The sequence below is a fragment of the Mastacembelus armatus genome, chromosome 9 (genome assembly GCF_900324485.2).
Source record: "Mastacembelus armatus chromosome 9, fMasArm1.2, whole genome shotgun sequence".
NCBI classification, from domain to species: Eukaryota; Metazoa; Chordata; class Actinopteri; order Synbranchiformes; family Mastacembelidae; genus Mastacembelus; species Mastacembelus armatus.
The window spans coordinates 7,857,575-7,882,479 of NC_046641.1; the positions used below are offsets into that span (position 1 = coordinate 7,857,575).

The window sequence follows — 24,905 nt, forward strand, 5'->3', positions numbered from 1 at the left end:
CTCTCTGATTCTCTGAGTCTGACTCTTTGCACTAGGTCCAGTATGCTGCTCTTTGGAGCCTTCCTATCCACTTGTGATCTGATATGGTTACGTACCTGCCGGAAAACAGACTGCATCTTTGCTTGTATCTCCTGTTCTGCATCAGCAGAACTGTCCTCCAAACAGTCACCATCCAGACTGACAGGGGAGGTCTTCTCTTCCGCTGCAGCAGCGTTGTCCTGAGTTTGCTCCCGTTCGTCACCATTGACCAATATTTGTGGATTGTTGTCAGAGGATATTTCACTCATTTTTATTTCTTGTCTTGACAGCTGTTTTGCTCACCTGAACTGAGCTACTACAATTATGTGAAGAGTGCTGGCGTGGGAAGGACCTAATTGACTGAGGTGTTTGTCCCAGGAGAGGCTGATTATCAGAGGATTTAGGCTTACAGTCTAGTGTAAGGCAACATGATGTACATATGAGATAATGTTTAAAAGCACTGATGCAATAGCAAGTTAAACCAGTTAAAATATCAAATCTTTCAACATCAAAGATTTTCAAGTACATGAGACCAGTAAAAGCCTGGAGACTCCTCTTGCTCTGATGAAGCATGACTTACTCTACAACAAACAACACCCCCCATATTGTGCTATTAAATTATGGAGTAGCTGTAGTTATGAAAGGTAGCTGTAATTATTTAATCCATCATGTTGTGTTCCTCTATCTGCATGTGTGTAGTTGCATCCCATGACAACAGTCGAACTCCTGGTAACGGCGTGAAAAACAAAGATCTGCAGGGACAGTCGCAGTGGGAGCGCTGAGGGGTGGGCTTGAATTTCTCATTAGCAGTTGGTGAGGTGTTACTGGAATGCAGAGCTATAACACACAACTAACAAATCTCTATCAGTCTAGCAATGCTGGTCATCAGCAAGTTTTCCATGTAGGACTTGACTAAATAGCCAGCCATCCATTCTCTATACCACTTAGTCCAGTCAGGGTTTGACTAAATATGCATGGCTTTAATCGAGATAGTGGCTCCAGATCCCTGCAAACAAAGAATGAATGTTGACTTAAGTGAATTGCTGTCTGCAGCCTTGTGTAGTCATGTTTTTTATTTTTCTAGACGACAACTTGAGTCACAGTTCGTAGATTTACCACAATTTCAAATTGAGAAACAAAATTGTACCAAACATGACAAAGGTGAACCTAAGAATCATCAGATTATTACAATCACATAACCAGAGTTGTTAAATAAGTCCAATTAACATGAATCTAGTAGTAACATAATACTTTTTTTAAATTAATATAGCAAAAATAAAAGCTGGTAGATCAAATCTTATTGAACAAAGGTCTTGTGGATGACTCTAAAATCAATTGTGTGTTAAGGAAAATCCCATTTAAATTGCACAGCACTAGTCAAAAATATATACATCCCTACTTGTACATGTTTTGTTGTCCATAATGAAGAGAGCAGATGGCGGCCAGCATTTACAGAACAATATGATTTCTAACTGAACAGCCACACTGCATTTCTTTTCAAGGAATATTCTTAACTGGTGTAATCTTAATTAAGGGACACTAGATTTCTGAGGCGTATTTACGAGGTGGAGGATTTCGAGGAACATGAGGGTTCACTCAGCTCAGTCTCACTGAGCCAATGAGGGGCCTGTATGCGTGAGCCTCCTCTCGCCACTAAACGCTAACATATGGTCTTTCTTCTTTAAGAAAAATGCAGCTGTAATTCTAAACTCATGTAGACAAATCATTTTCTGTGACCATTTGCAGAAAAAAGTTTGGATTTAGTCACAATTAGGTTTGATTATTCATGATACCTTATGAAACAGGGAAACCATGAAAAATAATTCAGTCAGTGCATTTTTTAAAAATAAAATGTAACTATAAAATAAAATGTAACTATACGCACATATATTTACTAATGTGATATTTACAGTATTGAAGAGTAAGTCAAATCAAACTATTGAACTACTTAGGAGACAAGGGAACTTGTGTCATTATTTATTCTAACTACTAATCAAACTAATTAAAGATGTGGAGGACGAACAGTGAAAGGACACCAAGGATCTCTCATCCCTCCCCCTCCCCTCATCCTCCGCCCACTGGTGGGAATGTATTTAGAACATTTCTCCTCAGCTTTTAAACTCAGGAGTGCATTGTAAATTTTATTCTGACAGTCAGGTTCAGTCACCGCGAAAATGGTAAGTTACCATTCACTGCTAAATTATTTTAGATGTGTATTTCAGAATGGCTGATCTATTTCTTCGTTATATAATTTTGTGCTTTTTTGATTATAGACAACGTACATAGACAAAGGTGAAACGGTAGGTAAAACTGATCATATGTGTTGTGCTGTTGAACATATCTTAATAAATAATATTGCAGTTATTAGCCAGATTAGAAAACCACTGCATTAAAACCAGCATTTGTTTATCAAATGTCAGTCTATTTTCACACTTGAATATATGTTTCAACTAATTCTTACAGCAACTTAGAAAATCAGTGATTTAGTTAATAAAACCCTTATTTGCTCCTTTTAGCACGAACAGGGCAGGTTCCTCTGCTTTGATCACTTAACTTTCTGGGTTGGAAATGCAAAACAGGTGAGTTAACTCACAAGTGCACATTTTGTTTGGGCAGCACCTTATGTGTTTTTCTATCTGACTTGGGTAGGATAGACTGTATGTAGTATGAATTATTGTGGTAGCTTTGCAGACACTATACAGTCAGTAACACTGGTCCTGCTGAGAGGTGAAGTGGACACAGCCTGTAAAACCCCAGACAACATCTCCCGTTTCACTTTCAACTATTGTCAACTATAGTCAAACCTCATGCCATGAGATGGCGCCATTACACAGGTCAAAGCCAACCTGTTGCAATTTAAAAGCTTTTAATTTGATATTATTGCCAAATGTCCTTGGTTTTCTGTTCAGTACAAATAACTGTGTCTTCAACAGGCTGCCTCTTATTACTGCAACAAGCTGGGCTTTGAGCCTTTGGCTTACCAGGGTTTGGAGACAGGCAGCCGTGAAGTGGTGTCTCATGCAGTCAAACAAGACAAGGTAAAGGCGCTTCAGTTTTTAAAGCCTGGAAGCATATATGATGCCAGCTGGATTTCCTTAGTGCAACAAATCATAAATAAGGTAATAATACCAATGTTCATGTTTTCTGTGTATTTCACAGATCATTTATGTGTTCTCATCTGCCCTGAATCCTGGAAATAAAGGTAACACAGGAAGTGATCACCTGGGCTCACAGTATGGTCATATGGCACATTAGTTCTTGTATTCAGATGTAATAAATATATCCTTCCATATTTTTCTTAACCTTTCTGTTTTTCTACAAAGGACTAATCCATCTTGATGTTTCTGTTCACTGAAATTAAAAGACTTTATGTTAAAAAAAGGCTTATGATTAAAGCTCCAAACGTTACCTTTTGCACAGAACTTGCAAATTACACCACATATATATTAATGTTAACTTGTTTTTCCTGTAGATTTACCTAAAGTGATCAAGTGTTGAGATATTTGACATAAAACAATGAAAGGTGCCATGATGATACTAAATAGACTAACAGAATGACTGAATGTGTGTGGCCTTTTCTCAGAGATGGGAGACCATTTGGTCAAGCATGGGGATGGAGTGAAGGATGTTGCCTTTACAGTGGAGGACTGTGACTTTCTAGTTCAGGTAATACTACAGTTTTATTCTGCAATAATTTGACATTACACTAAATTGCTGCTAACAAATTTTTTTCTTGCATATTAATATTTTCTCCATCCACAGAAAGCCCGTGAAAGAGGTGCAGTTATAATAAAGGAGCCTCACACTCTGGAGGACGAGAACGGTAAAGTCAGACTGGCTGTGCTTCAAACGGTAAGACAAGTATCTGAATGTGGATCCTAAGACGGATCCTATGAATCCTTACATTGAAGGTTTTAGGCCTGGACCGTGGATTTTTGCTCTGTTTTTTGTTTGCTTCAGTATGGTGACACCACACACACGTTTGTGGAGCGAACAGGATACAGTGGGTTGTTTCTCCCTGGCTTCCACCCTCCACTGTTCAAGGACCCCTTACTAGCCAAACTGTGAGCAATTAACAACTGCTGTACTCAGAACAATAACATACATATTTCAGTCTGAAGGACATCAAATCAATAGGCTGTGCTCATCTGACTTCACTTCCATCCGTCCCTGCAGACCACGTGGAGAGCTGAACTTTATTGATCATGTTGTGGGGAACCAGCCAGACAATGAGATGGTCCCAGTAGTGGAATGGTAAGGAAAGGACTCATTTTCTGTAGAGTTTAGAGAAATGCTGTGCAGCACATGTGGTAACCAAACCTATCGATAATAACTATTGTGATGTGATCGAGCAGAGTGAAAGTCAGGGGGTGGATGGGAGGAGGAGTCAAAGGCTGTCTGATTCTTACATAACTGCTTTTTGGCCTGACAAGAGCGTCAGCATGACTTTGCATTTTCTTAAGAGGGTCTCCAGTGGTTCTACACATCTGGACCTGGTTTCCTCCCCATTACTTAGGCATGAAAAGGTGGAGAAAGGCAGCTCTCTAAATGAGCTAGCTCATTGGCTAATCCTGGAAAGAAAGATGTAAAGAATTGTGGAGGTTTTTAGATGCACAGAACCTCATGAAACCAGGTCATAACTCAAAAAGTCAGTAAAATATGTTTAGCAAGCTCTAATTCTCCAAACCCCCATATAGACCATGAAATGATAGTGACAACAATTACGAGCATGCAAACAATAAAAGGTTATTTGTGCAGGCTCTGCAACAGTGAAAATAAGAAACACTAAGCCATTAATATAATTGAACACAGTGGATGTGTGCATGGTTATGGAGAACATGGGTGTTAACACTACAAAAGCATCTGAAATGATGTAGCTGCTGGTCTCTGGCTCATAATCTTACAGGTATCAGAAGACCCTCCGCTTTCATCGCTTCTGGTCAGTGGACGACAAGCAGCTTCAGACAGATTTTAGTGCCCTGCGCTCCACTGTGGTGGCAAACTATGAGGAAACTGTGAAGATGCCCATCAATGAGCCTGCCATGGGGAAGAGAAAGTCTCAAATCCAGGCATGCTCTTTACACGTGACACTAAAAAAGCAAACTTAACAAAAATTGTTAAATAACAGCCATCCTTTCCATACATTTTCACTTACAGGAGTATGTGGAGTACTATGGAGGCCCAGGGGTGCAGCATATTGCCATGAACACATCAGACATCATCACTGCAGTAAGTCTACAGATACCTCTGGGTTTGTATGTGGACACGTCCAAAATGCAGTAACAATAAATGAATCCCTTATCTGCAGATTCGTAACCTAAAGGAGCGTGGGATGGAGTTCATGTCTGTGCCAGACACCTACTACGACCAGCTCAGGGAGAGGCTGAAATACTCCAAGGTCAAAATCACAGAGGACCTGGATGCCCTGCAGGTCAGAAGCGCTGATGCTGTGAACCTCATATTTGTATTTACGGTCAAAGTGCAACATTTCACTGTATTTGTGACATCACAAAACAAATCAATTCACTTTCCAATTGCAGTAAAAAACTTTCTACTGTAAATATGTGAAAATGATGAATGGCAAACACAGAACACACTGTTCATTTTCATAACAGCCTAAAGAAATTCCTTACAGCTGATAATTATATTTTGAGCTTACTCATATCCAGGAGCTGAATATCCTGGTGGACTATGATGACAATGGCTATTTACTTCAAATTTTCACAAAGCCGGTCCAGGATCGCCCCACTGTATTCTTGGAAGTGATTCAGAGACACAACCACCAGGTGACTGTGCCACTTACCTGTCTGATGAACAGACGGAACAGAACAGAAGGAAAAACAGCACAACATCAGCTGCAGGTGAACTAAAACAGTAACTTAAATATGTGATATGTCCACAGGGCTTTGGTGCAGGAAACTTCAAATCTCTGTTTGAAGCCATTGAAGCTGACCAGCATGCCAGAGGGAATCTGACTGTCCTGACACCAAATGGCGTCCCACAGAACATGTGAACCCAATATTACTTTCACTTCTGAAATGTCTCAATAACCATCAGCTTGCTTTGAAAAGCCACGGCATGTTGATTGTGTGTATTGTATATTTATTTTATGTTGCTTCAGTAGTAAGAAGTCCACATCACAGCTTAACATTCATAATGCAAGTCTTTCTTTTTTATAAAATATAAAGAAAAAAATATTGACAAAAGCTTGACTCAAGCAAAACACCATTTAAGCTCTCCAAAATGAAAACATTTAAGTATACACTTGTGATATCATTGAAAAATGACATTTTATTCTAACACAGGCCTTTAGTTCGATGTTTTCAGTGGCCACTCCCCAACCAAGTGGAGTATTTAGTTATGTTGCTTGTTCTAAGAAAATTTGGTTTTTTAACAATGGTTACCAGTGTTTATTATTCTGTATCTTCATGCAGCTCTTGTCCAACATGCTGCGGCGCTGGTCCCCAGACTGTACTGTATTAAAGTGTCTTTCTTGACAAACATCCAGTGTCTGTGTGTATATTGTAAAGTAGTTAAGGCATCTTTGGCTCTGTACATAATCAGGACACTTCATCAGTGATTAGTTCAAGGAGCCCCGGCAGCTATCTGCTCCACACAAACAAGGAATCTTTGTTTCTTCAATGGGAAACTTGTAGTCGTAAGTGATCTCTTCATTGATGTTTATTGGCTGCCGTGAATATATCACTATCTTCTTCTGAGACTCCACAGTGATGATCTTTGCATAGCAGTTAGGCTGCAAGATAGAAAGAAAAACAACCCACAAATGTAAATTTGTAATGAAATAATTATTTTGTATTCAGTCCTGAACCATAATTAACAAACTGTACCACTAGCAGCTCTTACTCACATTGCAGCTGTGATTAATGAACCTGGCCAAGTTCCCACATTTTGTGGCATCAATGATGGTGTCCTGGTCAACCCGGAACAAATAGCTGCTTCCAATGCCCTCTTCCTCATATCTCTGTTCCCTCATGTCAGCAATGACCTAAGGAGAACGAAATCACATATACCTATTTATGAAAGTGTTGTTTACCACTGCCACTCTGCTCACACTCCTGGAAACTACCCAGAAGAACCAGACAGTCCCAGGGGGCCAATCCAGGGGAATCAATCAGGGGAAAGAGTGTTTGTTTAACAGCACATCTGTGGCATTGGTTATGGGAAATGAGTGTGTTTGTCTTACCTGCCTGATGATTTGACCCACATACTCAATCACCATCTCATCTGCTGCTATAGGCTCCATGGCAAACAGGCCCCACTCATGGATGTGACTCCTGCTGAAACGAATCCTCTTCTTTCGAAACTGATACAAAAACATATGAGAGTTTCCTAACAACATGACACCAATGCCATTTGTTAACACAGACTAGTTCATTGCTGGTATTGATATGACCTTGCTCATTCAATTGTATGTATCTATTTTAAGCATATGAGGAAATGCAATTCTAATTAAAAACCCACAAACAAACAAATAAGCACGGACTCCGATGAGATTCTAGTTTATAATTAACAGACAATGAGTTGTGAAAAGTCTGTTTCATCCATTGCTTTTTGCTCCATTCACATAAATTCAATTGTGGTTTAGATGACACCAAATTCACACCAGAACCCAAATCTTTTGGTCTAAAAGACTTTATATGTTTCATTCCAGCTGAAACCAGGGTTTTTATCAGTTACTAATAACAATACCTTACTTACCTTCAGTTGGTTGAACTTGACCAGGTCACTATCACAGCTAAAAGAGGACAGCAGGCGGCGCTGTTCAGACCTGAAGTCAGATCCGGCACGCAGTGAGGTTTGTTGCTGAGCTGGGATGCATATTCCCTGATGAAATATATGATGATATTATGCAACGAATGAAATGAACTGTGCACCGAGACAATCTCATCTTTCTGTCTTTATTACCTGAGCACTTGTTGATGGAAGCTCAGTTCCCAGCCTTGTGTTGTCAAGGTATTTCATTTTATCCTTCCTGCTGATTTTATAGAAACCTTCGCTGCGAGCAGAGCCCGTCCTGTGGTTTGGTCGGCAGGATTTCTGTTCCTCGCTTTTCTCTGTGGGGAGTCTTGTCAGTGAACAGCCGTTAAGGATGTCAAGTATAAAATATGATAAATCTCGGGTTTTTTTAAAATGAGGATCTAAACCTGTTTATATATATAAATGACTTGACTTCCTACTATTTATAGTGTTTACATTTTTGACTTTTGACTTTCTACAATGTTAGGAGTTACATATATCACTTTGTTCTACTTTAATTTCAACATGAGAGTTTGATAAAAAGGATATGAGGGTGCGGTATCCAAAGAGTTTCACTGAGCCACCCGAGGCCATTATCCTGCTCCTGCAGCTTTTCATACATACACTGCAGCAGCCTTGCATCCTCTTCATCCAGGCCATCCTTCCAGACACTATGAAGGATTCGCCACTCTTCAAAGAGTGAACGCCACCTGCGAGGACGACTATGAGCAGAGGGTTGACCAGTGATTCTTTTAAGTGATCTCTGCCGATGGTGGGTTCTCCATCTCTTCTTTAGCCTCTTCCATCGTTTTTGCCTCAGTAAGGATTTCTCCTCATCCAAAAGGCCAGGCATGTTCTCCAGTCCCTGCAAGGGCTTTGGTCTTACACCTGGACTTACCCATACACCTCTCCCATCGGCAGTGTCAGATGAAGTCTCAGAGAGGCTGCATGGAGAGGACACTGTGATGGGAGAGCCTCTGAGAGAATCAGCAAATAAGGGGGTCAGTGAGGTGGTTTCTGTTTGAATTTTCCTCCTGTGGACTACAGCTCTTCGTGGTAGGACAATGTCTCTTCCAGGTGTCTTTGGGGCTGTAATATATGGATTGCAGGACTGGGATGGAATAGGTGGAGTGCTGCGAAGAGATGGGCACATCACTGTGCTACTTTCTGATGTCATCATCTCTTTGCCAGGTGTTGCTGGAGTTCTTCCAGAGGTGTACTGAGTCCACCCATGTCTCTCCTCCCTACCAGGAGTTTTTGGGATCTCCTGGTATAATGGGTATGATTGTGCTGGGAGATCAAAAGGAGCCAGAGTGAGTTCACTGCTGGCTGGGGAGAGGGGGAGGACCTCATTGGGTTCATCTGAGTCCTCAGTTTCCAGTTCAGCTGCTATGTCCTTGCCTGGTGTTTGTGGCCATTCAACATCCTCTACAGCTGGAGATGTCGGTTTGCTTTTTATCACAAGGTCAGGGTCACTGTCCACCAAGCAGCCAGTAGGAGTGAGAGGCCTCAGGTTTTCTATGTTCTGTACAGTCTCTACCCTCCATTCAGAGCTGTCCATCTCCACATCAAGGTCTGGCTCCACTGCTGCACAGAAATTATTGCAAAATTACCTTTAGAATTTAATTTATAAAATGCATTTTGAAAACAAGTATAATCTATAAACATCAAAATCTTGACCACTGACTATTCAGATGATATTGTAGATACACATCAAATATCTGCATATGCTAAACTGGTGCAGTGAACTACATCAATCTACTGCAATACAACATGCTGGACACATAACCTGGAAGACCCATAGGTGATGGAGGCAGGAGGCCCTGGGGTTCACTGGTTTGAAGCTCCATTATGCAATCCAAGTGATAGGTGTCTTGAAGACAGGGAGTATACTGGTTTTCATTTGTTTTCCCCCTCTGAAACAGATCTGACCAGTCCTGCAGGCCCAGGCCCAGCTGAGCACCGGGGGTTAGCGGGGCTGATGGTGTGAGGGGGGGATCGAGCTCCATTGACTCTTCATCTGAAGATATCACTACACACTCGTCACTCCTGTTGTCCTCGCCGTCCTCCTCCATGCCTTCGTCTTCAGGACTGAGGCCAGAGTAGGAAGAGTCCTCAAAGCTCTCCGAAGAGAAGGAGTCAGAGGAGTCAGAGTCTGAGGAGTACTCGCTCTCCTCTGAGGAGCTGCTCTCTGCACATGTGTCTGTAATAAAAAACAAAAATATTTACTCATAGATAGTTATTCACTAACACTGCTGCAGCTCTAGGACCATTTGATGTACCATCATCTAAGTGCTGAACTTCTTCAGTAGTTTGGAAGATGATGGCATCTTCATCTTCTGTGTGTTTCTGCGCTGACTGATGCTCCTCCTCAGATTGATCACTGTCTTCACCATCATCATGGGCATCTCTGGCACACTAATTACAGCAACAGCTCTCATTTTATGCACTTTGAAGAATTTCAGACTTTTACCATATTGACAGTGTATCATATTAAGATTTGTACAGTTATTGGAAAAACTGCATGATAAAAATCCACCATTTGCAACTTTTAAAACCCATCAAAGCTGATTATAAGCTGCTTATGGGAATAGTTGTGAGATATTTTTCTCAAGACATGATTTTAAAAATTTGAAAGTTACATTTTCCGTTAAAAGTAAAAAGACAAGGTAATTTACATGACTACTTTTTGCACAAAATTCCTATTTACCAGGACTTGAGGAGCGTCCTCATATGGCTCGACAGTCTCCACTTTGTCTGGCATTAATTCATTTTGGTCTTTGGTTTTATTTTGAATCACATTGTCTTCTTCTTTGTCATCATCACTATCATCACTGTCAAGCTCATGTGGTCTTGCATGCCTGCGCTTAGGTCTCTCAGATCCAGTTTTTACAGTGTCATCCTGCTGTTTCTTATCTACAGCCCCATGGAAAGAGAGCGACAAATTAGATAAAGCTAAAATGTAAACGAGAACATGGAAGGCAGTATTATGTCATAAATGAGAGTTAATTACATTAAAAGCACTGACCTGAAATTTCTTGTGTAGAGCATGACACATTTGCTACCTCTTCAGATATACCACAATCATCCACCGTTTTCTTTTTTACCTGTATAATGATGTTATTTTACTTCACATTAAACTAAGAGCTGCCTAAGCATCAAATGCTGCTGTGTTTCATATTAAAGTCAGAACAGTTTACCTTGAAGGACGGCAGTGGAGGTTTTTTGACTCGGCCACTGGTGTGACTGAGGGGATTTATTAGTTTGTTCCTTCCTTCTACATTTCCTGCACCACATTTCATTGGAGAAACTTGGATCTTATGAATAAAATAACAGTAACAGGGACATGTATATAAATGGCTGCCAACGAGTGTATTTCCATTACAAGTGACAAAAAACAGAAAGAAATCCTTATTCAAATGATTTCTTTTGACCATTTCGGGAGATAATAAAAGGTATAAAGAACTAACCTTTGTTTTCTTCTCTTGATAGTCCCACCAGTCTTCAAAGGCCTTAAAGGCAACTCCTTCAATCATCCTACGTGTAATGTCCTTCCTTATGACTGACCTCATTTCTTCCATGACAACTTCTAAAACTTTTTCTACTGTGACCTTATGATGGTTTTCCTGCAGGTAGTCTGGTGGTGGCACAAAGGGGTTAAACCTGGGAAAAAGTGGAGCAGGCCAAGGTGGTTGAGGGAAAGGCACACTGCTAGGTCTTGGAGGATTTCCCTTATCCAAAGGGCCTGGAGGAGGCATGTGTACAGGGTAAAGGTGCACAGGAGGTGGAATTGATGGTGGAAGCGAAGGCGGAATGAGTAAAGGTGGAGGAGGTCCAAGAAATGGTGGTGGGGGAGGAATTGAAGGAGGTGGAATAGGGGGAGGAAGAATGGGGATGCTGCCGTGATGACCTGGAGGGGCCATCCAGCCTGGAGGTGGGACAGGGATGGTGCCATTTGGCAGACGAGGTGGCACAGGTGGAACAGGTGGAGGAAAAGGAGGAATGGGGAAAGGGAAAGTGGGGACTGGTGGATGGGAGTGTCCAGCTGTAACAGCAGGAGGTGCTCTGGGGGTTGGATGCTGCATGGTGCTGCTGAGAGAAGAAAATGACAGAGGCTGAGGATGAGAGTCGATGCCGTTTGTGTCAGAATGAGTGTTATCTGAATGCTCCTTATCTTCATTTGCTGCATGATGCTCCTGAGCAAGACAAGAAAACAAGTTGAATGACCATTTTACAGTACAGTTTAAATATTTTTACATAGATAACAACGTAATTACAAATTTTATTGTCATTATAGTGAATGTAGAGATCTAGAGGTATTACCCTTGGAGATGATAACTGAAACCTTTCAACATGAGCCCTCCTTTCAAAATGTGTGAAATCAGAGAGTGTGGGGGACTGGGAGTTTCTTGTGAGAAACGAAACAGCTTGAGCAGTTTCATCCTCTTCATTTTCAAAGAGCGATGTTGGACTGACATCCACCAGATGATTGTCGGGCTGCTGCTGGCTGGTTGCAAACGATCCACATGAGTTGTCTGAGAAAGGGGAGTTATTACCTGAGCGAGGTGAATCTGGGCTGTCCTGTAAGTGCACGTCAGCCTCCAGGATCTCTCTATCAAAGTATGGGGGGTTATTACTCTGGCTGTTTATCAGCAAACTTTCAATGCGCGAGTCCAGGCTCTCTACCTGTGGCTCAGGGCTGCTTGAAGAGCAGTTAGCAGCAGCTGGAGATAAGTCTGTTACACATTCAGGTGGGTAAGATGCTTCTGTTTGCTGCTCAGCTGTGAAATTAATGCTCAGGATGCTGAACGAGTTGCAGTTCAGAGGTAAAGCGTTGGAGGCAGCGGTGGCCACATCTCTGGGCTCCTGACAGGGAGAGGCACTGTTAAAAGTTGGTGTTGTGTTATTGTGAGTAGGGGATTGTGCATTATGACCCCACAGAACAATCCGCTGGCTGCTAGCTTGTTTTTGGTTAGTGAGGGGCTGCGGCGGCAGTGGCCGGCATTTCTTCAACAGTAAGCTGACATCTGACATGTCAAATCCCCTGTGACACCTGGCAGGTTTACGTTGGGAGAGTTTTCGTCTTAAAGGTTTGAGAACACTATAGGTGGAGGGCTCCCCTTGGAGGACCGGAGTCGCATGAAGACTGGAGTAGCAAGAGTCCTGGGAGAGAGGAGTCGCAGACAAGCAAGGAGTATGGGGGGTTCCCTGAGAACGTGGTGTAAGGCCAAAACTACAAGGTGTATCCTGCCAAATACTGGAGTAGGCAGTGTCCAGAGAAAGGGGTGTACCGATGCTGGTGGGACTGGCAATACTCCCGTGTCGCTGCATGGCTCCACCGCCCTGTGAGAGATCGATAATCCAAAGACATGAAGTGAGAAATATTATCATTAAAACAAATTCATTTAACAGCTGCTCTATAAATTTTAAACAGGCACAAACTTCAGTGTTTAAACCATACAAGTGACTTTAAAATGTTTACCGGCAAACTGTCAATCAAGCTTTGAAGATCTTCCTCACTGCTGCCCACTGGCAACGTCCATGGAGTATAGAGACCATGTAAGAGGAGCTGGAGATATCGTGCCCTGTTTTCACCTGAGGAAGGTTACCCCTTACAATCAATCAACACATCCAGCAAGGTGATCATTTATATTTTCATTATACCTTTAGGTCGGTGTTACCTTTAGGATCGATTTCCACATGAATAATATTTCCCATCACTGATGTCTGATGGAGGTGCAGGACAGCGTCTTTTGCTGCCTTGACTGTGTCAAAGACGACCTTTGCGATCCCTAAATGTTTCTTGTTCTTAGGATTGTAGAATATTTTTACTTCTTCTGTGCTCCCATATTCTTTGCACATATTAGTCAAAAACACCTCCTTTATATTATCGTTCAACCTGGAAAATGTCACTTCCTTGGGAGGAACAGGGCCAACATACCACTCATCAACCTGAAACAGGGAAACAACAACATTTTATTATTGGCTACTATTATTTTCACTAGTCCATTTGTTTAGTTCTTCTGATTATTAATGAAGCTATAATAATACAGATATTACCTTAAATTTCGGTACTATGAGGTTAGTTTTGTTGGATTTGCTCCACAGGCGGCAGATGCGGGGATCTCTGACTGTCTCCACAGGAAACAGACCTAAGTCCTCAACCTGCGGAGTAAACAACACTCGTCAGGAAAAACATACACGATGTAGGCGCAATATCGTGAGGGGAAATAAACTGGCGCCGTATTATTTTGAGTTTATTATAAACATTGCTCACGGGTATGTTAAAATGCTGTCCATCATAACGGTACACTTTGTACAGTCCTTTTGTCAATGTAGGGTCAATAATCAATTTGCAACTTCTCCAGTGCTGAGGCGGTGTCTCTCTCTCAGTAGGTTGTGTTTCGCTTTCCATTACATTCGTCAAAACCTGGAAATATAACAAACACATCCTGCGTTTGGTGCCGAGATAAACAGTGTTTAGCGAACATTAGTTGTCCGCCGGAGGTTAACACGCCCCAACAGGTGATGGAGAGCATCACCTGTAACCTTATCCTTCTCAAACGTAACGCGACGTAAAGCCAAACACACGCAGGTTAAGTCTGATAAATGCATTTCTCTGGCTTACCTGTACCAAAGTTTTATCCTCTGATGGAGCAACATTGTGAAAGAGCTGTTGTGATTTTCGCTGCTGTTACTGTTCGTCGTTCAGGTTGGATAATAGATCCATCCGCCGGTAGACACAGAAAACACAATGTAGATCCTTCAGTGAGGCGGAAGGACACATAGAATTAAAGGGAGGTGGGTTTACATGTGGCAGGTGTGAGATTTCAGAGCAACCTTTAGGAGTTTAATGATCCAAACATTTATTAGCGAATAGAAAAGCAAATATCATATTATATGTCACGTTTTAGATTATGAACAACATTCGTGATTAAAATTATACTCATGCTTACACAGTTAAAATAAATGTAAATAGAAGAGTGTAGATTAGAAAAAGATAGCGATAAGTTTAAAATATCAAAGCAGATAAATATAATATAGGCTAGGAATAAAACTGTCATTCACCTATATATATACATATATACATACATACATATAGTTTTGTAACATATATTAGTGGGCTACTTATGCAAAATCAATAGATCACATATAAAGTGAAAATATGAACTATATATATATATAATATGTGGCTATATATATATATATATATATATAGCCACATATTATTTTACAATGAACATACCTGTGTCCAGACTTTTGACTTGTAGTGCACATAAATATATGTATGTATACAGAGGCATCACCTAATATTATTGTAGTGTGATCATACACATGTAATAGTAATAATTAGGTATAGAGACAGGAGCAGTATTTGCAGTTGCTTAGAGGTGTGTTTCAGAAAACATTTCCTACACGTCCTATCATCTGTTCGTACCACCATGATGATGCAGATAACATGCAGTCATTCCTGCAGCTGCAGTCACAGCTTCCAGAGGCCAGAGAAATACAGTGATTACACCTGACTGATTGCACTGGATCTGAAATATTGTCAGTGGCTGAATACCAAAGAACGATATTTCAGTGTAAAAGCCAAATAGCATTATTGTTTTGGACTCATTGGAAATGAAGTACTCAGAGAGAGGAAATATAGAAATATATCTCATCTGTGTTTAACAGAAATGTTAACAGAAGTAAAGAGGTCAACAGTATTGGCTTTACACTGCAAGTAAGGTTTCAATCCTTACACACACTGGTCACCTAATATGGTGACCTTGTTAAACAGGAAGCCCAAGTCTGTTGCAGGTGTGTCTCAGTGAAATAAGCAAAATACACTCACATGCTTGTGTTGTTACTTCCTTTGGTCAAAAAACCTTTTGGATGTAAAGCTGCTGATAGAGAAACCCTGGTCACTGGAGCAGAATGACCTCACAGGGGTCTAGACAAACCCGCCCCATAAGCATAACTGGGATTACCCATGTACCTTTGCCTATGTACAATCAATCTTGCTTTTGGCAAGCAACATTACTAAAACTAAAAAAAAAAAAGAATTTTTCTTTTCTGACAGGGTGAAGAGGCCAAAATGAAAATCAGTTGCTTAGAGTGCTCTGCCAAATACTGCGACAATGTGGACGACCTCGTCAGAGAAGCAATAAAACAAGTGTGAATGGCCGTAAGAGAGCTGAAAAAAGACAGAGACCAGCAGAGTTTGTGTGACTTGTTGTGATGCATGCTCATTGCTCTGACTGACTGTGGGCTGAAGTGCACATCCACAAACATTTCCTGTGTGGTTTTCCTCAAGACTTCATAGTTTGTCTTATCTTTTTATGCTTTCCCTGGTTTATCCATCCATCCATCCATCTTCTATACCCGCTTTTTCCTGAAAGCCAGGGTCACGGGGATCTGCTGGAGCCTATCCCAGCTCTCTCGGGTGGAAGCAGGGGTACACCCTGGACAGGTCACCAGTCCATCACAGGGCCCTGGTTTATCCAAATTAGCAATAAAAGTCCTGGTGACTTTTTCTAGTTTATAGCCTGCAGCTTTCTGAGCTGCACACAAATATTTGCTGAAATTTTACTTTAACACTTTAACATCCCCACTAAGAAAAAAGGCAATGGAAAATAATCTTTGCATATTTTATTTTTATGGGGCAATAATAACAACAATCAATTAAAAACAACAGATGATTTATTTTTAACAGAAGGCACAGTTTTTTAGTATAGGCTCCTTTCAATTAATTTAAACACATTTTTTTCAACAAAACAAAAATGTGCTCTGCCAAACAGTTGAGCAGAACATTAAAGATTTAAAGCTGTGTATTGACAGTAGCAGTGTATTTACAGTATTATACACCTTAAAAATAAATAAACCACAGACATGAACCAAAGAAGCAAGCCTTTGTTTGCATTGATCTGTTTTTAAAGAAGGCACATATGGTAATTCCTTTGAGAAGTATCCCAGAGGGTGTGCAGTCAACCTGAATAAACCTGTCTTTGTTTAATTCTTTATAGAAAAAAAGTCTTAAAGAAACACCACTGATCATTTTACTGACCAGTCTGTAAGGCACTAACTTTCATGGCACTTCGTTCTCTGCTCAGTGTCAGAGATATTATCATTTAGTCAGGACAATCTGAATGCAAATGTGGAGAGCCTGTGGCCTACAGAAGTTATCACATTACCAGGATGACAGACAACCAGGATGTTTCAGTAATGTCCCCATAATTACATTGGTGTAAATACAGTAAAATACAGTGAAGCAGTAACATTCTTAAAATACAAACTCAGATATGTTGCTAAACTTTAAATTGGCTAACCAAAACCAAACTAAATCACAAAATGTATTTTCAAATAATTAAAATTTTATCGTGAACAATTTTGCTAATTTAACATATTTGAGGATAAACATTTTGGATTATGATATGAGAACTTTGTCCTGACACCATCACATAGAAAAAAGCTGATAATACAAAAGTCCAGCCCTCAGTGTGTATGCATATTTTCTCATTTGTGTTTTGGCAACTTCACAACAAAGACAATAAAGAAAAGTAAACTGTCAAATCAATGTAAAACAACTTACCAGAAGACAAAATGAACATGCTCTACATCTTACAATTTAAAAAAAAAACAATAATCTAAACAATGTGTCAAACATGCTCAAGATGTAAACTATGAAAAGTACAAAACTTATACACATTTGAAATTTGCACATGCTTGGTAATAATAAAATCAACAATACTTTTAACCAGTTATCACTTTTAGGGACTAGACTATATTTGAACAACAGAAATTAAGCAAATTTCCTCCTACAGCCTGAATATTCTTAATAACCATTTTCTTTGGTTTAAGAAGTGCGATGTTGCCACAAATACTGCTGGATGTCAACATCAATAAATCCTGCTGTTGGCTTCACAAAATGCTGCGCTCAACTATGAATTTCTCAATGCACGCAGGTATTTGAAGCACTTCACAAGAAACCCAGTACAGGAAGAAAAAAGGTGCAAACAGTTCACTCTTCCAACCGCTAACTAGGGCAAAATATAATGTTTCTACAAGTAACCACAGTCCAGTAAGCTTGAGTAACAGCGAGTATGAGTGTGAATCATACAAATCAAAGCAGTACAGACTAGCATTTTTTTTAACCCTCCTGTTTGTCCCAGGAGGACAAAAGGTGTGTAGTAAATTTGAAGACAATCTGACGCACCTTCTGTCCTCTGGGGTCAAATTTACCCATTCTATTTTGACTGCTTATAAAGCATGAGGTATAAGATCATCAATTTTTTAGTTTCACCTTTTAGTGAACTTGTTTCCAACCAAAGTTATCACATATTAACTTTTGAAAATGGGTCACATTGACCCAAAAACAACAGGAGGGTTAAGTTAGACATCTCACATGTTGACTGTGAACATCAGTATTGATAAGGGCTTGGTAACACTCCCTACAAAGACTAATTTAATGCCAGGCAACCGCAACAAATGGAGAACACAATGCAACCCACCCGAAGGCACTATAAAGGCCAAGGCCTGATGTTGCAGAGGTGATGAGCTACCCATTATCGCGTCTCTATCAGCAGCATTGAATACTTACCAACAGTTAACTGCAGACTGCACAGCCCAGCTGAACTGAAACCAGGCTTCACTGCAAACACCATTTAAATCAGTATTGAAAAGTGATGGCCTTGTTGAGTCATATTCAGACAAAGTCACACACATTTAATTTACTGTCTTTGTTGTGCACTGATGTGGATCTTTCATTTGATACAAATTTGACAAGAGTGGATGATATTCACTTCTACAGTGGCCTCATATATAGCCAGTAATTGGCTATTACCTTGATAAAAAAAGCCGAACAAATCACTCCAAAGCACTTATATGAAGGCGTATAGATTTAAGCCTTAAATTAGGCAATGTCAAAATATAATATGCTATGTCATTAGATAAGCCACTGAAACGCTTGCGCCTGAAGGACCTTCAAGGTAAAGGTACAACTATTGTGTGCACAGTATATAAACATAAAAAACAAAGCTTTTCAGGGAGACCATACAATTAAAGCACTGCTGAATGTCCACTAACACTAACTGGTTATAATCAGGGAAAATGAACAACAGCTTTCAGGTCGTCATTCTCAGCTCTGTGGTCCAGCTGGTTCTGGAGCCGGATGACCTGCTCCAGCTCTCGGATCTGGCGGTCCGTTTTGTGACTGACGAGTGTGCGGTAAAAGTGTACGGCAAACACAATAAAAACAATTCCAAATGGTACCATGATGCAGGTGGATGCGATGGCTGCAGCCTCACCAGAACTTATGGTGGTGTTGTTTTTTTCAGTGTTGCTTTTGAGGGGTAAGAACTTCACCCAGCACAAGAGCATCACCTCTGTCAGGAAGAGGAGAGTGCCAATGACTGTGGAGAAAGCCCAGGCCAGTTCTATGTGGCGGTGCATGCGCTCATGGGGAGACTCGTTGACAGAGTTGAGGTTGTGAACATTGCTGACAGCCTCGAGATTCGGTAGGATGCAGGTGCTGATCATTAGGGCAAAGAGGTGAACTGCAACCAGAACCGTGGTACAGGCACTGAAGGCTATCAGCAGCCCTGGAGGATACTTATGATCCCGCTCCAGCTGTACCTCCACCATGGCAACCTCAGAAAATCAGACAGGAAAACATTTACAACACAGTTCAGTGTATTTAAAAAACAAAGGTCTATATTATTCATGTTAATAAGACGATATCTAGGGTTGCATTGATCCTATGGATACTGGACTGGGACTGCAATGTAGTAAGGCCGACAGGTTCAGATTACATGTACTGTAATCTGAATGCACTTGTTTCTATAATGGGACTAAGTTAACCACAGGTGTCTTAGAGGGTACAGATTTCAGAAGATATTTGCACAATGAAAACTGTCTAATAATGGCTGCTCACCCTTCACCACACAGGCTCAATCACATGTAAGAATAAAAATCTTCTTATGTGTAGTGTTTTATTCCACATTTTATCAAACGAAAGCTTAAATGAAAAAGATCTAAGGTCCATGTGTAGTACCCTATTAATAAGAACAGGACAACTGCATGATATCCTTCCTCTCTCAGCTGCTGCATACAAATGATACCTAAAGTGTACATCCAAAAGAAGTGAATGATAAAGTAGAAGATGTGACAAAACTGTTGCGTTTTTATTGTTTGGATTTTTGTTAGACGTTTACAAAATCGGGAACCGCCTATATGCACTGTATATCCAAAAACTGCATGCAATATAAAACTTCAATGTGTAAAGAACTAAATCGAGCTGTTTAAGCACAGTATTAGTGCACAGTAGTATAGTTTCACTACTGTTTATATTTAGAGATAAGACATTGTTGGTGCATGTTTAAAAAACGGTGTGGGCGCTTCAGCCTTTCTGCGGTCTACTTGTCACAGCGGAAGTTAATCCTGGATTAGTAGGTGGTAAACCGTGTGAAGTTTGCAGTTTTTTCATTAGTTTTGAACAGAAACAAACACTTGTGTAAAGTCACGGAGAGTAAACGGACAGCTTGTGTTTTGTCAACACTTCTTAGGGAAATAAAGCGGTGGTTAGTGATAAATTAGCCCCGTGAGGGCACAGCCCTTGAAAACAATGATCTGCGTCACATATTTATCTAGCTACGGTTCATGCTCACGGCCTGTGCGCGTCCGTGCAGCCTCATCCTCAGACCACTACCAGGGACCAGGACGTCAAGGCGAACTTACCATGGCGAAGCCCGACAACAGAGCTGAGGTCCGGCTGGTGGCTTTTAGTTTGGCTCGACTCAAATACAGTTTTCTCCATGACAGAGCCTGCATGGAGTGCTCGTTCAGACTCATTACTAAGTCCTGTCGTCAGGTAACTTTGTTTTTAAATACTCAGCTTTAACCTGGGTGGACTCACAGGAGGGTACGAGATGAAAAGTCCACTCAAAAAAAATTATTTCCAATTAAAAATACTAAAAAATACTAGAGACAGAGTTACTGTGAAGTATGTCTAAACTTTGCTGCAACAGCTGACCGCCTGTCAGTCTAGCAGGAAACACAAGATACCCACAATCCAATGCTGTTCACAGGCGCTGCAGCAGGTCGCCACCTTGTGCCAGAAAAAGACCGTGTGTGTAGTGTGCGTGCGTGTGTGTCACGAAGCTGAATAAGTTTTCCCTTTAAATATATAGTATCTTCAACCTATAGAGCAGAACAGGGACAGATGAACTTCAGCACTGAAAAGTAACACTTGGCTCTGAAAACAAAATCAGAAGTAAAGTCAAAGCTGCTTATTAAACTGAAACATGGAGTTATACTGACATATAACATAAGGCTTTTCCAATTATATCGTCAAACTCAGGCCATCTGAGTACATTTTGTTTACTGTGATATTGCAGTCAATTAATGTAATATTGTCTATAGCTGGAAAATTACGTCAAAACTACAGTGTCCAGGAAATTATTTTAAAAAGACTTTTTTTTTTTTATGAAACTACATGTTGGTTCCCTGTTATTAAATAAAGCTGATGAGGACTTCAAGTCTGTAAGAGCAAGGAGAAAGCATTAAATTCAGCTGTAAGGTGTCATGTTAAATGTTAGGAAACAGCAGGCTGGTAGGACCCAATCAGAGACACACAAGCAGGCAGACAGATTCAGAGCAATGGAACTTTAATTTAAACAAAGGCAAACACACTTTCTCTAAGTCCAGAAAACAACGTCAGACGGGTAGAATAGGAGGTGAAATCATAATGAATGAAGGGCTGAAAGCAAGCTGGCAAGAAACTATGAAAGGAAAAAGTTCAGGGTAATTCAGTTCAAGCCAGTTTGACTCATTTTATTTGTATTGTGCCAAATCACAATAAAACCATCTCAAGACACTTTATTCTCACTATCATACCAGAAAGTTGTCCAGTTCTACAAAGTCCATATTGTTTGCTGCACACCACAGCCAGCTTGATATGCGGCTAAATGCTGATCCAGTTGGTGGTGATAATGCTTATAGTTTGCCAACCACCAAAAAAAGTGAATAATACTAATAACAATAATTATAATAAGAAGGAGGAGGAATGTGTTAAAACATAACATTACTGGGGAGAAACTATGGAGTCCAATAATGTTTTGGCAAAGTTACACACTGACATTTATACTTAGCCAGCAGCTTCAAACAGGACTCCATGTGCTTTTGACTATGGTCACTGGACTATCTATGTTTCTGACTTTGGAGCTGCCAATTGTATAAGTCGGTTTCTTAGACGGTGTGTCGGTTAGAAACGTGAACTGGCAGGTGATGGATGTTTCCCTCAGATTGTCACCTGAGGTTGATCTCCCTGCTGCTGGGGAGCTGCAAGCTACAACACCTGAGATTATGAAACCAGACAGCACCAGGATACAGCCTCCAACATCTAAGATCACAGAACCAGACAGCACCAGACGAAAGTCTACAACATATACGGCCCCAGGACTAGAGAAGACCAGGGCACAGCCAACAACCTCAAGGTCCCAGAACCAAAAATTTCAAGACATGGCCTAGAAAAAATAAAGTCAAAGCACACCAGAGGACAGCCAACAATATCAACAATAAGATACAGCCTACAACATGTGAGGCCTCAGGACTAGAGACGACCAGGACACAGCATAAAACACCTAAGGTCCAGGAACCAGATAAGAAAAGAGAATGAGCTATTGCACCAGAGACAGAAGGACCACCTTTAGACTTGAACACAGATAAGTTAAAGAAAGTCCTGGATAAAAGCAATAAAATTCTGATTTGACACAAGCAAGTTAGGCCCTAGGGACACTTTTGAAAATAAATATATCGATCTGGCACTATAATGCCATCTAGTGGAAAGGAGTCAATGGAAATCTGACTCATCTACAAAAACAGCTTAATGAATTTTCAAGTTACATTTCTGTGGATAAAATGGATTAAAATGAATGAAGGTTTAGTGGTACAAATAAAGATTCTTCAGTTTGAATTTCTGGATGGTATATTAATAGAATATAGTAAATTAGTCACTAAAGGGTATGGGTTAAGTTAGGTATGGTGAAAGAAATGGGTAATATATGCATGCAATATACAGTGGGTACGGAAAGTATTCAGACCCCTTTAAATTTTTCACTCTTTGTGTCATTGCTGCCATTTGCCAAAATCAAAAAAGTTCATTTTATTTCTCATTAATGTACACTCAGCAACCCAACTTGACAGAAAAAACCAGAAATGTAGAAATTTTTGCAAATTTATTAAAAAAGAAAAACTGAAATATCACATGGTCATAAGTATTCAGACCCTTTGCAGTGACACTCATATTTAACTCACATGCTGTCCATTTCTTCTGATCCTCCTTGAGATGGTTCTGCTCCTTCATTGGAAGGAATAAAATGAACTTTTTTGATTTTGGCAAATGGCTGCAATGACACAAAGAGTGAAAAATTTAAAGGGGTCTGAATACTTTCCGTACCCACTGTATATGGGAATGGTGTTTATTTATATGTTTGAAAAAAATATAATAAAACAATGATAAAAGTGATCAAATCCATGCAATTATTAATTGCACCATAGTGGTGATATTTATTTTAAAGAATAAATGTGATAATATATTGATGTAAATATGACTATATTGTTGTTACTATAGCTATGTAATGTTGACAGCTGTGTCTCAAAATGTGTAGTACTGTAGTACATTGGCACTAAAAAGATTTACTGCTTATGGTCACTTGTTTTGCTAATTCTGTGATTTTATTAATTTCACTGAATTGGTAAGATCACTACGTCAAAAATTGCTGTAACCACTTTAGACTTAAAATGATCAAAAACTATGACAGTACATGATTTCTCTCAGATAAGAGGCATATTAACTACCCCCTTAATGTAGATGAGTATATTATGAGAATCACGGTGTAGCTGTGAACAGCATAGTAGTCTATGCTGTATTAAATAAAGCAAGAATGGCTGATAATGCCAAATAGGAGCATTAGACAGATTGGCACTTTTATTACCCGGAATATAATTTACTGGACGATTCTCCTTTATTTTTTTTTTACCCAAACTTTAATAGTGGGCCTTGAAATGTTACAAAATTGAAGTCTTTAGGGGAAAAAAATACATTTCATTTTATTGTCTGCTTATCATATGCTCATCCTTCATACTGCCACTGGATGACGCCAAAGGCATTTTCAAGGCTTAACAGAGTGGCTTTTACATGATCAACAATTTAATCACTAGCATTATATCATACAGTCATATGTATCTGTGTGTACTTGAGGACACTGAATGTGGCCTGTAGCAATGAGGTTGAAGTGCTGACTCCCAACTTTAGTCTAAGGACGTTCATAAACATCAAAATGAACAACGTAGCATAAGTGTGTAAATTGTACACGTTTGCGTAAAATGTATTGGATAAATAAAGTCATTACGTTTATTGTCAAATCTCGTGTAATCATGAGGCCTGTGACTCACAGACACTTGAAATATTTGTGGTACTGTATTACAGCCTCACTCACTGCGTTCTCGTTTTTAGCTGCGTACCTTTTGTTTGGCCTCACCTGAAACACCTGCTCAGGTGTTATTAGGTCAGATTACTGACTTTCTTCTAGACAGACCGGATAGCAGTGGCAAATGATGGCTGGATGGATGGATGTACTCGCTTGGCCAGCCAGAAATCACTAGGCCGACTGCTCACTACCATATACCCTAACATGTAGAAAATAAGAATAATTATTATGTAAACGTATTTAAAATTGTGTCACGGTGGTATAAACCCATTAGAAACCTATTAAGCAGCGAAGATAAAGATGCTAAATAAATCAAATTAAGTTCTAAAGTCACGCGTTACCACAAAAACAAAGACGGACGTCTGCAGCAGTGAACCGTCTTGTATTTCCTGTTTATCTTCGCAACCTGTTGCATCGGTAATGCGTTCATGTCACACGTTACTTGCCCACGCATTATATTTGGCAAAGTTAACACTATTTAGTGCCAAAGCTTTTAAAAAATATCTTACTATTTTTATCATATTTTACAGTTTTCCATACACTTGTATATTTAATAGTACAAGGCCATTACTTCCTCCACGTTTTTATACCGACTTGTTTGTGGTTGCCCTGAATGTTGGGTGACGACTGAATAGACAGGAAGCTATATTTCCTCAT

The 24,905-nt window shown here is 40.1% G+C and overlaps 3 protein-coding genes across 3 annotated transcripts; 1 reads left to right on the forward strand and 2 right to left on the reverse strand.

Moving 5' to 3' along the window:
• Positions 1-2,135: 2,135 nt before the first annotated feature.
• Positions 2,136-6,402, forward strand: hpdb (4-hydroxyphenylpyruvate dioxygenase b). The gene is made up of 14 exons (XM_026321651.1): positions 2,136-2,195; positions 2,292-2,318; positions 2,535-2,597; positions 2,952-3,056; positions 3,178-3,220; positions 3,602-3,684; positions 3,781-3,870; positions 3,979-4,082; positions 4,195-4,272; positions 4,925-5,087; positions 5,176-5,247; positions 5,327-5,449; positions 5,688-5,804; positions 5,921-6,402. The coding sequence occupies exons 1-14, from the start codon at positions 2,193-2,195 to the stop codon at positions 6,029-6,031; spliced, it is 1,182 nt and encodes a 393-aa protein (XP_026177436.1). The 5' UTR covers positions 2,136-2,192; the 3' UTR covers positions 6,032-6,402.
• Positions 6,403-6,573: 171 nt separating this feature from the next.
• On the reverse strand, positions 6,574-14,191 carry LOC113138547 (histone-lysine N-methyltransferase SETD1B-like). The gene is made up of 16 exons (XM_026321085.1): positions 14,054-14,191; positions 13,837-13,941; positions 13,458-13,728; positions 13,259-13,371; positions 12,100-13,119; positions 11,247-11,972; positions 10,970-11,093; positions 10,487-10,692; positions 10,059-10,194; positions 9,566-9,979; positions 8,326-9,363; positions 7,945-8,111; positions 7,738-7,863; positions 7,223-7,342; positions 6,887-7,024; positions 6,574-6,772 (listed from the first exon to the last, which is right to left on the reverse strand). The coding sequence occupies exons 1-16, from the start codon at positions 14,189-14,191 to the stop codon at positions 6,599-6,601; spliced, it is 5,016 nt and encodes a 1,671-aa protein (XP_026176870.1). The 3' UTR covers positions 6,574-6,598.
• Positions 14,192-16,398: 2,207 nt separating this feature from the next.
• On the reverse strand, positions 16,399-20,856 carry LOC113138941 (calcium release-activated calcium channel protein 1-like). Its single transcript, XM_026321830.2, has 2 exons — positions 20,497-20,856; positions 16,399-19,410 (listed from the first exon to the last, which is right to left on the reverse strand). Exons 1-2 carry the CDS (start codon positions 20,608-20,610, stop codon positions 18,862-18,864), a joined length of 663 nt encoding a protein of 220 aa, XP_026177615.1. The 5' UTR covers positions 20,611-20,856; the 3' UTR covers positions 16,399-18,861.
• Positions 20,857-24,905: the final 4,049 nt, after the last annotated feature.